This window comes from Centruroides vittatus, unplaced genomic scaffold (assembly GCF_030686945.1).
Source record: "Centruroides vittatus isolate TY-2023 unplaced genomic scaffold, ASM3068694v2 contig_858, whole genome shotgun sequence".
Lineage (NCBI taxonomy): Eukaryota > Metazoa > Arthropoda > Arachnida > Scorpiones > Buthidae > Centruroides > Centruroides vittatus.
In genome coordinates, this window is record NW_027122560.1 from 162,951 (window position 1) to 176,350 (window position 13,400).

At 28.8% G+C, this 13,400-nt stretch overlaps 1 protein-coding gene across 5 annotated transcripts in view; it reads right to left on the reverse strand.

Annotated features, from left to right (window-relative positions):
- LOC136982642 (rho-related BTB domain-containing protein 1-like) overlaps positions 1–13,400 on the reverse strand; it is a 52,045-nt gene that overhangs the window by 11,593 nt on the left and 27,052 nt on the right. For all 5 annotated transcript variants that reach the window (XM_067279197.1, XM_067279198.1, XM_067279196.1 and 2 more), the window contains exons 3-4: positions 2,409–2,512; positions 405–602 (exon numbers count right to left, since the gene is read on the reverse strand). In XM_067279197.1, the coding sequence (XP_067135298.1) occupies positions 405–602; positions 2,409–2,512 (302 nt within the window). The remainder of the gene's footprint in view (positions 1–404; positions 603–2,408; positions 2,513–13,400) is intronic.

Consider the following 13,400-nt stretch of genomic DNA (forward strand, 5'->3'; position numbering starts at 1 on the left):
TAGTAAACCATAGTGAGCGTTTTTACAACTTTCAAATTCTTTAATTTTTCCACAATCGTCTTAAGAACGAATAAAATTTGGCATATTCTTTTTAAAAGTCATTTTAGTTTCATTATAAATAGAAACTGATTAATTATAGTATTTAATTACACTTAATTAAATATTGTAATTGTTTCTTATACAACCTTAAATACTAAAAATAACTTATAATATTTACAGCTTTTAAAATTATAAACATTATTTTTAAATTATTGTTAATTAATAAATATTTAAATTTAATCGTAAATGTTTTAAAAATACGTAATTAAATATAATTATTATATTTATATTTTTTAGTATAAAATTAAATTTCGAAAAAACAGGAAAAATAAAAATTCACCAAGCATTAATAATTATGAACGTACCTAAAAAACGGACTCCTTTCTCGACATAAACGAAGAAATTCTTCTTCTCGATACATAAATCGAAGATCATTTTTACATCCAACCAATACAATGGGCGTATTGGGACAAAACTGGCGAATTTCTGGGTACCATATCACTTTGCAATTACGTAAAGACAAGGGATTGGTAACAGAAAAACACAGCAGCACCACATCAGATCTGAAATCAAAATTTGCCTGATTAATATTGTAATAATTAGACTGACGGCCGACCGAGACAGGTAAGGTGTCAGCCTACACCTCTGGGTAACCCGGGATCGAACCAGGAGATCGAAAAACCAAGAAATTTTGTAGGGGTGCTCTGTCTCGGATATGTCAGGCCCGTCCCTCATTTCCGACTATTCCCATGATGGGTATGATTAAGAGACTCTATTAGTGCGCTTGGGATGGAAAAAACTGAAAATATAGACTACATTAATAAACATAAATAAACCAAGAGCAACCACAGGCAGGAGACACGCTTTTCACCTTTGTCTCAGGGTGCAAAGCATATACAATTTACATCAACTAATAAACAGATTGAATCAGTAAAATCGTGTTCTTTAAATAGTTTTGTTCCTACTAATACCTATTAAAAACAAATGAAAACTCCAACTACCGTAGAAAACGTGGAATCTTCCGAATAATAGTTCTTGAATGGGATTTTAAAAATTAAACGGGACTAGTTCATCGCTTACGGACTTACAGTTACTTCACTGCAACGAGTAGAATATAAACTTATTCTTACAAAATATCCTCGCTTTATAAAATATTATTAGAAAAAGAAGGGAAAAAATAAAGAATAAAACAAACCGGGAGGGACAAATGCGTCTAGGCTCGACCGCAAGGATTCTTCTTGTGGTCAGCATCTACGTCGTAAGGAATTTGACTTCAATTGATTTTTAGAAGTATAAAGTACACAAAACTTAAATTTTATTTTTCAAAATTCTTCATTTATTCCCCCGTTTTTGTTTTAAATTTAACACTGTCTTGCAAGCACTAAATTTCCGTAGCCATACTGTATCATCTCGACTAGATCCTACAATACGGTTGAACAGGCATACCAGACTGCATCCTTTTCTGCTTAGATCGGTCGACAGTCTTTCATGTATGTTCGGACAGAAATAGAAAACCTTTCTATAAATTTTTTTGACTAATTTATGTTATTTTGTAGAGGTTTGAAATTATCATTGGTTATTATAATCCAAAATTTAAGAAAAGTATGTGATATATGTATTAAAAGTTTAAATAGATTTATTCTTGATTGATTTCTGCAGGAAAGAACTTCTCGATTTGTTAAATTGATTTTTGTTTTTGTTTTAAGTTCACAGGCCTTTCCATATTTAGTTTAACAACAAAAATGCTTTACGATTTATACCGAACTTTCCGTGACATTCGCATGTAAAATATTGTTTGTTGTTTCCGAATTTTAGATTTCTATTGTGAAATAACGAAGACTACTTTACTAAGGAGCCAAAATACAATGAAAAATGTCTCTTTGTGACTCTAATGCAAAAGAATATGAAGAAAACTAACATCTATTGATACTTTTTATACAGTAGATAGGTCTATATACATTCTCAGAGACAAAAGAGACCCAGGCTATTTTTTTTTAATTCCGAGTGTCCTTCCTAACCCCACACCTTAAAAAATAAAGCAGTATTTTTAAAATTGTATTATGATTTTACATTAATAAAACATGCAATAGAATAAACAAGTGTTTTTGAGGTTCCCGTAAATATGAGACTCGAGCCTAATATTCTGCTGACTTCCTTCTATCATAGGGCCTGTTTAGGAGGTAAAATAAAGAAGAATACAATAAGATTTTAGCAAACATTCAAATAGACATCATCTCTTTGCATTCATTTATTAAAAGAACTTATCAGTGATTTATTATGTTTATTGATCTTTTAGAATTGCAATATTTTACTATAGTAAAATGTTTAATAAAATTTAATGAATCTTTTATTTTATGTAAATTTCTCACCTGCCATAAGCAAATCTTCGATCTTTGTCATGATCTCCAAAAGTATCCCAGAGACGAAGCGACACGTTCACACCATCCACAACTTCAACAGAACGCTTTAATACCTGGAAAAACGTTTCGAAAAATATAAATTACAATTTAATTACATTAAATATGTTTTAAATACTTTAAATATAATGAAGTATTCGTTTAAATTATTCCAAATATATATTTATTATATACGGGTTAACCGAAATATAGTTAATTTAAATATATCTCATAAGGTCAGTTAACTGATTTTTGATGCCATCTTGTACTAGCAGTAATACGTTTATTGGATCTTTAATTTTATTGATATTTTAAATAATTATTTGTTGTTATTTTACATTTTAAATTTTTTATATTAAATACCAGACTAATTTAGGTTAAGCTTAAATCAATGCTTAATCAATAAGGCTGAACCCCCGTCTCCGAATGGATAGAACTATACTGAATACTGGTAGTTAGCGAATTCAGGCTAGTAACGTGAGTTTTCCAGGTTTCATTACGTGTCTAACACCTAAATATGGCCAATTTTCTATAAAACCCGCCGTTGTGTTGCGTTGTCTCTAATACAATCCAATAAGGCGGAATAATCGAAGATCTAAATTTAATTTACAAGCATTGTTAAAATAACTTTTCTTTATTCTAGTGTTGTGGTTTTCTACATCTAAACAGCAAAACTTGAAATATTGAAAGTAAAAACCTGAAATACAGTATTTTATATTTTTTTATACACTAAAACTTGAAGGTTATTTTCAAAATTGAAGGTTAAATCTTCAGGTATTTTCGCAACAGACTTGACTTTTTATCTACAACAATATACTCGTTTATAGAAGGTAGTCAACGTGAAAGAATTCGATCCAAAGACTGAATCTAATCTTTCAATCTGTCCTAAGAAAGATCAAATGATGTCATCGACTTGTTTTTTTACGCTGTCTTTTGTTCGATGACTCACTCGAAACAATGATTCATAGTGATTGGAACTGCATTTTTCTTATAAACTGTCTCTTAAATTAAAAATAATTTATATTTTAAAAAAATAAGTTTTCTTTATTTGTGAATTAATTAAATTATTATATTTTTTTAATAAAAATGTAATTCAAAATATTTCGAAAACAAAAGAGTGAATTGTCTACAGCTTTTGATTGAAGTTATTTTAGTTTCTATAGCCTTGATGTTTCTGAATTGGTTTAAAATAAATTGAAAATAATTCTATATGACAATGAAAGTAATAACGAGTTAAAAATCGCCCTCCCCAAGATTTGCTCCCTTTTGCTCTTGAATCCGCCAAAACATGTGTACTATTTATCTTTATTTCTATCATATACGAATACAGTTGATATATTTTCCTTTAAACTGGGAATTATATTAACTCTGACACTACAGGATTTATATTGATCTTTGTTTATTCTTTCACAGGTAGAGCGTAGCACTGAGTAAAGGGGAAAGAACTCAAGTTATATCGGTGGTGGAACCAGCAGTCAGGATGGAGTTACCAAAGAGTTTAACAGGTTGCATCCATGTGATTGGTGGCAAATCTGGATGGAACCTGTTAAACTCTTGGCGATTTCAAGTACCCACCATCGAAATAACTTGAATTCTTTCCTCCTTACTCAGCGCCATGCTTTACTTTAAAAAAATAAAATAAACAAAGATCAACATAACTCCTATAGTTGCAGACTTATGGATCACTCTATATATACCTATAAGAAATAATTTAAAATGAAAAATGTAAATTTCTTATAGTTTATAAGCAGTTAGTTAATTCTCCTCTTATATCTTTTGATTTAATTAATTTTTTTTAATTTTTAAATATTAATTTTTTACACTTGATGTGTGAACATATTAAAACATTCAATCCAATCAAATCAGAATAATAAACTCATAATTTATCATTACTAATGATAAATTTTTTAAGATTTAAATTATAACATCAATTGAATTAGATGATGATCTGTTACTGATAATCATACATAATAATCTTGTCATAGAATCCACGTTAATAACGTTTCTCGTGATGAATAAGTTGCAATCGAATACTTTTAGGTTAATAGAAAATTTATCATTTGATCGGAATCATTTTTCATTTTTCATCCTTTTATCGGTGATATTATATCCTTATTAGTGTAATTCATTAAGGGCATGTCTTTTAATATCTGTCCGAACTTTATCATATTCTTAGCTTCTAACTTCTGCTACCGCGTCAAATTGATGAACTTCTTATTTCATCCTTCCACTACTCATCCTCTATCTCCTCCCAGTTTCCTCCTCCTTCTTTCACTTTCTAATTACTGTCTTCTCTTGACTTTGTTCTTGGTTTTCTTCTACGCATCACTCTCTCCGTGATCATTCGCGCAGTTCTTTCCTTCGTTCTCCTTTTAACATGGCTAAACTATATCTAAACTACTTGCATCAAATATTTAAAACTATGAGTATGTTTTTAATGAAGCTATACATTAATTCCGGGACTCTCAAATGTGTCTCTTCTATACAATTATTTTTATTTAGCCCCTTTAACTTCGGGAATCCGAGCTCGAGGACTGGAGACTCAATTACTTTTTTTTTTATTATTGAGTAATCTATACTGATTTAACTGATGTAAAATATACATTTATGAATATTCATCTAGTAAATTACGAGTAATTAGCATTACTGAGGCTATTTATTTGGAATTCAAAATACAAAAATAATATAATTTGCAGGTCAATCCAAAAATCGGTTATCCATTAGTAAAGCGTAAATAAGAAGTACATTTCTGTTTTATTTTGTAATCAACTGTAAAGGAAACACGCAAGATGTGTTTCATATTCGCAAGTTTACTCGAAACACAAAAACAAATACGATTAACTGGCTTTTGGTCCAGCCTGTAATCTTGTGATAGGAACACATTTTCTGGTGTGCTATCAGAAGCAACATAGCGAAATTACTTTAATTAAGTTCGTAATTATATCAAGATTAAAGCGATCGTGGAAGCTATTAATAGAGCTTATGACAGAATATATGGAAATAAAATTATCTATCTATATTAAGAAAAACTCATTTATATAAGTTTCTCCTCTATGATTAATTTTAATTTATAAGAAAAAAAATCTACAAAAATTAGATTCTCAAATTAATACTAATGATAGTTTCTGCCTATTATCAATAGTAGTGGCCTTAATTTAGCATTGATGCTATTTCATGCACAGAATAATATTTTTTAATGTAAGGAAAATCAGGTAATAAAGACAATAAAAAAATATATTTTATAAAAATAAAAACATTATAAAATTGATAATATAATTTGTACATCTAGAAAATAATTAAAATTAATTGATAGAGACGTAAAAATTATGATATAATTACGTAAAAACAAAATGGTAATGGCATGTAATTAATTTTTATATAAAAGAAACTCCTAGTTCAACAGACACCTTGAAGGGATGCATTTGTGTTGAATGACGTAGCGTAACTATAACCCATACCAGAAAGGCCCGAATTAGAACATTCAGTACTACATTTATCCCTACATCACTGTGGACATAGTCACTAGCGCTATGGATGAAGAATAAACGGTATTGTATGTACTGTACGTGTGTAAGAGAGTTTATCACATTCAAATCTTTATCCTGTATCCTTCGTTTATTTATTTATTTAGAGAGCTAAGAGGGCGCAGGGCCCTTGGACTGTAAGTTATGTGTATATATACATGTATAATTGCAACAAGTGAATATGTAGAAGCTATGTAGGCCTACACGATGAATCATACATTAATGTAACGAGAACCCGGGGCTTCCTTGGTTACACTACTGCTCCAATGTTGTATGTACAGTACTGTACATACAACATTGAATGTGATGCATTAGATTGGATGCATTTTCCAAGTATAGAAGAAATGCATTAAGTTTAATATCTCAGTCTTTATTAGTTTACAATATTCCCAATGTTTTTTGCTTGTCAATCCCTTTGCAAAACTAATTTAATTCACCGAACGCTTATTATACTGATACGGAATAAAAATAAAGATAAATAAAATTATATTAAAAATTAATATACTATAATAAAATAAATTTTTTCAACGACCCCTTGACTATTTCTAGTGATCAGGGTGTTTAGTCTCGAATTATGTGTGTGTAAATATAGCGTTATATCAACTCGTTTAGTGAGACCATTCGCTGAACGAGTTGCGTACTACATATGTGTGACTACTCACCACATTGGGAAACTCTCTTCTTCAACTGTTCTTGTCTAGATTGCCTATTTGTGAGTGCCTTTCGCCTTAGAAACATCTTAGACATGCACAAATATCTATCAAATAACCTACTAGCTGGGATCCTGGACTAGAAGCCTTGATATTATCTAGTATCATGTGATATGGACTTTAGTATATGTTACATAAAAGAAATATGTGATTCCAAACTGGCCTAAAGCTACGCACAAACTAAAACTACCATTGCATACCACGAAATGTCGTGAATAACACCATGATGTCCATGATGGTTACATTAAAATGTTTTAGCAATAAAAATTTTAGTTGAAAATTCATATAATTTCAGAAATTATTAATTCAATGATAAAATATTAAATATATATATATATAAAACTGTATTCTATATAATTCCTATTATTAATGTATATATATTTTTTAGCATATAAATTATATATATCCTATAATTATTACAGCAAATTGTAATTTGACAAAAGTTTAAAAAATTTAGTATAATTAAACAATTAATATTCACAATGCTTTTCTTAGGATTTTTATTAATATATTTAGTAGCAAGGTGTTATCAGTACATTATATATCGTCACCTTAGCATCGCTTTAACTCAGAAGTTTTAACTCGTTTATTTTTCAATTTTTAAAATTATTTATTAAGTAACATCTAAAATCAATTTTTCTACAAACGAGAAAGGCCTTCTCTAAACTCTAAAAATAGATTTTAAAAATAAATTTTGGTCATGATCCATACCCGCATAGTAGCAATAATTCATGTTTTTCTAATTTTAGTAGGTGTAGGCTTGTGTTTACATTGTCATAAAAAGTATTTTTCAACATATTTAGATACTTGTTATGATCACGTACGAATTATGAAAAGTCAAACTTACAAGAATAATATAAGAATTAATCAGAAATTTATACGGAAGAGCAATTTGTATTATAATTTATACGTTTTAGGATTTCGATCGAAGTTTAGAAGGAAATAATATAATTATAATACCAGAATGATAACGATATAGAACTATATTTTAGTAATTGTTATTGCAGCATCTGCGACAGAAAAAATAAAAATTATATTGAATAACTAGTGGTAATTCTAGGGTTCCCCCCTGAGGGTACTAAAAGTGATTTTTCACGTCTATCACGGGTCCAAGTAGGTCGACTATATATAATATATCTAAATAGATTATTCGAAAGTTACCTTATCTAGGCGAAAGGTTCACTTAACTATACATCACTTATAGAATACGATTTATGAAGATGCCAATTAAATTTAAATATAATTTTCTTCCATTCGAGACAAGATGTTATATGCACAAGTGCATCGCTTCGGTGTTTGTTTTGTATGGTACCTTTGAATTGTCCTCTAAAGTTATTGCAGACTTGTAAATATATATACACACACTCACTTAAAGCATACATAACAAGTATACATTTGTAAAATGCCTCATTTAAGATTTATAACTATAAATATAAAAGTATTCGTTGAAATTATTCAGAAAAATATATTAAAAGGGAGGAGAGAGTCCATGTTAAGGTAGGCCTCTTACACCTTAATATAAAATTTTACGCTTAAAAATAATTAGATAAATACTTATTCGAAATTTTAATTTGTTTTTAGCTTTAATACAGTATTAAATGGCTTTGTGAAAATATTTTTGAAATTAATTCATATTTTAAAGTATTTATAAGCTAAATAGATATTCTATAACCGCAAAGGATCTTTTAATTAGAACAGAAGGCTGCAAGGATGCTGGTCCTCCGGTATAAAATGAAATTTCTTGTTTTATTATCTCTATTCTTAAATTTTTATTAATTTATTTATCATAAGTAAATCAGTATATAATTTAGTTTCATTAATGATATAAATTTTTCAGTCCATATTGATTTTTTCCCATATCTTTATTGCTGCAGCCCACCACTACAAATTCGTACCAGCCGCCATAGAATACAGTATTTTTAAATCTACTGTATATAGAAAAATAATGTTATAAAGGCCTACAAATGTCTGCTATTTACCACATATTACAGTTACTATTATGATTATCATACATAATTAAATGAATAACGTTTTTTATTTATTTACTTATTTAGGAAATAAAAATTGAGTTTATTTTATTTCGAAATTTGCCAAAATTATGAAAAATCTGTTGATATTTGTAAAAATTGTGGCACTTTATATTTTTATAGATGGTTTAGTTTTTCAAACAAAGGTAATATGTAAGTCGCTGCCTCTTCTTGACGAACCTGTTTACATTATGATGAAGCGGATTTACTTTATTTACGTTATTACAAACTTGATGATAGGTCACAGGAACTTGACTTAATAGGAATTTTTTAAAAATAGGTCATTTTTAAATCGTTTCAAAATATACAATAATTGACATAAAACAAAACTTGTGTGGAAGCGATTTTCCTCTTCTTCCTTTTACAAATTGGATCCATTCCCGAACCATCATCTTAATTAAGGTTATTTTCAGGAGATAAAGTGAGACACGAGCCGAAAAAGTCATAAATATGAGCCTCACCCTCTTCAAATGCTATAAATTTTAATTTTTTACCCGTTATCATGTTTTCACCCGTTATCATGTTTTCCGAGAACCGAAAATTTAGTTTATTAAATTCTGGGGATCACTCTGTTCTTCCTCCCAAAATTTAGTCTAAACAGAAACTACACTTCTGTAATCCAAATCTGAATAGAGAGGTGGCATATCAAACTAGTTCCATTCTATCTACAATTACGAAGATCCATGACTTAGAATAACTATAAAATAAATAAATATAATTATTGCAGACAAAACAAACGTATTTATATTAATCCGTACTATTGTCTCTGGTTTCGGTAAAACAAAATAAATATGACGTTACTTTTAAATTGCTTTATAAATATTTATTTTGTAAATAAACTTAAAAATTATTATTAAAACAACTATATCCATTATGAGTGGCTATCATCTTTTGTTGATTACAGTGTTTTTGTGTGGTTTTTTTTTTTTTTATTGAAGAATAACATAAAAAGAGTTGTTTACCTTGACATGTTACAGAAGTTCGTGAGTTTGTATTTGTGCGTGAGTAGAAACTAACCATCTATCTTCATGCATCCCTTTGAAGTTTGCTGTGTTAAGCGGAGGTTTTATAGCTAGACATTTCTAGACAATGGATTGACAGGAATTAGATAAAATTTAATTGAAGTCAATATATTCGCCTTAGTTTATTGATTTAAAAATAAAAAAAATAAAAAGTATTATGCATGCCAGTTGCACCAATATATACAGTTTATCAAAGAGACCGATAGGATAAAAACATAATTACCAACAATCTAGTAGGTTAAGGAGCTCACTTACCTGTGAGATGTTCTAAAGTAATTAATAACTAGTGTATTAAAAAATATAGGAATCGAAGGCAATTGCTACATTTGTTTCCCTGACGCCCCTGCAGAGGGACGAGGTGTGACATTGGTGAGATTGATGAAGCACATTTGGAGTATCAACTCCTAATGGGGTTAAGGGTCAGCCAAGGCGTGAAGGTCATTCATTCACTTTTGTCAGCAAAAGCATTGAGGCTAATGTAAGGGAAGAATGGTAAGTTAGCAACACTAATAAACCTGCATGAAGTAAAATTTAACTAAACTGATCAGTTGTATCAAAGGACCAATCTGTGGTGAAGACAAACAATTTGTGATCTATAAAAATATAACATGAAGATAGAAATACTTTTCTTGATTACTAATACAATTTTGATTTAAACTGCAATAATTTCATTTTTTCTCTTATTAAAATTAAGAATTATTTGCATATTAATAATCTAATTAATTGGAATATTCATTCCAGTAATTTTAATTATTGCCATCAAATTAATGCTATATAAATTTAAATTGGAGCAATACAATTTTACGATTTAAATGTTTTATCCCTAGTTTTTAATTCATAGAGCCTTAAAATAGAATGCCTTCAGGAAGCTGTAATTATCCAAATTAAATCTTATATGATTAGAAATTATTATATTATATTATCAAACAAAAATGATGTAAACAAATTAGAAATGTGAAAGAATTCAAGGCTTTTATAACGTATTCAATTATTCACTCATAAGTAACGTATGAAGACAAAGTATGAATACAAAATGAAGAATTCCCATATACAAAGCAAAATTGTACTTTTATCTCGTATATGAAGTCAAATTATGTAGTTTACCTTAGATATAGGAAATAACCCATTGGGCATATTACTCTTTAATTAACAACCTTCTTAATTTAATTAATATAAATTTGACTTACATTTCACGATTTTACTTATATAAATTCATAAATTATTAAATATTAAATGTTGTGAGTTAATTCCAACTTTTGGTAAAGTGTAAATAATTATTTTAAAGGATTAAAAGTTTTCATGATCTCTTTAAAAATTCAGGGCCTCTCAGACGTCAAAAAAAGTCTTGGCCGCTTATCTTTTTTAAGGTGCTTCAATATATATATTTTAAAAAGCATTTAAAATTGTATTATACATTCTAAATAATAAAATGAATAACTTGTAACCACATTTTGAGGCCTTGTAAATGTGAAGTCAGGAGGAAATGGTCTGTTTACCCTTCCTGTGATAAGGATTTCGTGAGTAAATGATAAGGATTTCGTGAGTTTTGACTGGATATATATAGGCTACACGTATCTAGATTTATGAAGAAAAACTAATAAAATGGAATTTTAACTTGAGAGTTTTTAAAAGTGTTTATGGGAACCTTACTCTATCTTACTCCGTTTTGTACTTTTTTCGATACTAATTTATTAACTGATTAATTTCTTTTGATTTTTATATAATGTTAACAAGCACATGACACTTATTTTTGATAAGGGTGTATGCCATAATAATAAATATATACAGAATCATGAAAGGGATACAAAATATTTAATGAAATTATCAGAATAAGAATGTAAGTTATAAACTCATTCTCCTTGATACGTTTCCTTTGGAGACAAGGCTTATGCCATATACTGGAAGTTATGAGCAGTTATCGTGGAGGAGTAGCTTCCGAGGGTTCACTAAAATTGCATAGGTCAAAGGGAACTGGACCTGAACGTTGGGCGTTACTACGTCACACCAACTTCTTGACTAGTGTAAAAACATATCTCACTCGTCAGTTACAAAACTGAAAAGACGATAAAGGAAAACACCCTCAACAACATGGAAATTGACTTGTAAGAAGAATATAAGGCTAGACATTTATACATAAAATATGAATTAAAATTATACATAATAATTTAAAATTTAAAGCACAAATAATTAGATTTTTAGATTCGTATTATTTAATCGAAACTTTCTATTCACTAATCACATTAATGAGTAGAAAATTTACATATTCACTATTTATAATGTTTGTATAAAAGAATTGTTTTCTATCTTGAGGAAACCGTGTTTTGTATTTTCTTTTCGTTTCTTTTCTTTCGAAGACACAATGTAGTGACGTAAACTTAAACACTGGGCGAATTTTTCATATTTTTTATTCGGTTGGTTCTTCTCTTAGATGATGGTTTCGTTAATGTGAGATGATTATTCATATGATAAATAATTGTTATTGATTGTCATACAATAGATTCAATTAACTAGAATTCCTAAATAGAACTAAATGGAATTCTAATTAGATAGTATACAAGACAGTAGATATACAATATACAATTATAATATGTAATTGTATGCTAAAACAATTTCATTGTCTTAAATGTAATTAAAATAATATAAAAATTTTATTTATGATATTGTAAAAATAAATTCATAAATGTATTTGCGCTTTTATTCAACAATTTAATTCAGTAAAATATATTAAAAATTTTAAGATCATTCAAATGTTAAACATATCAAACAATTTATTATTCTTAAATTTTAAAAAATCCTTATGATTTTCATGAAATTTTATTTAATTTTGTACAAAATGTCTTAAATTTTATAATTCATTATATTAATCTGGTGCTTCATAATGGAAATAAAGTAAGTTTTTTCAGGTTAGGGATTGAACTGGGGTGATGGGATAAAGCAACAACACATAGGCGATCTGCCAAGTCGGCAGAACTTTAAGAAACTGGCTCCTATTTAGGAGAAAACATGGAAAATTTCACGCGAACCAACTAGCAACTACGGTAGTTGGGCTGCAATTTGAAAAAATTGTAGACCTATAAATTCCCACTGTTGTCCGTTTGTCTGCATGTCTGTCCTTCCTTAATCTAGAGAATGGTGATAGATAGAAGAAAGACGATACCAGATATGGAAACATTAAGGGCCTCCTGCCCCTAATTAACTATATACGAACTTCCGATACAAACTGAAAGTTATGTTATTTCAATTCAAAATTTTTCCCTGAAATATGTTAGATAAATGGCCGACATGACTCTATTGTTAAAGGAAAAGTATGATGTACAGGGGCAAGCCGCTACTAATTTGAAGTGGAGAGCATATATTTTAGTTAAATACATTAAAAAATATGATTAAAAATTGCAGCCAGGCATTGTGACGATGTCACAATAAAAAATTGCTCGTTTTAGGCCACTGGTGGGCTTTTCAAGTGATGAATTAATGAACTAAATTTTCTATATAAATTATAAATTTGAATCATTTTGATGAATGGGAACTAAATATATTATTAATTAACTTTCTTAAACAATGCATTTTGCTTATACATTTTCATCGAAAGTAACTTATTCTCTTAGTATTCTGTCATCGCTAAGATGATAAAATACAGTTCTTAGAATGGTCGAACTTGATATTATAGTAACTTAACTTCTCT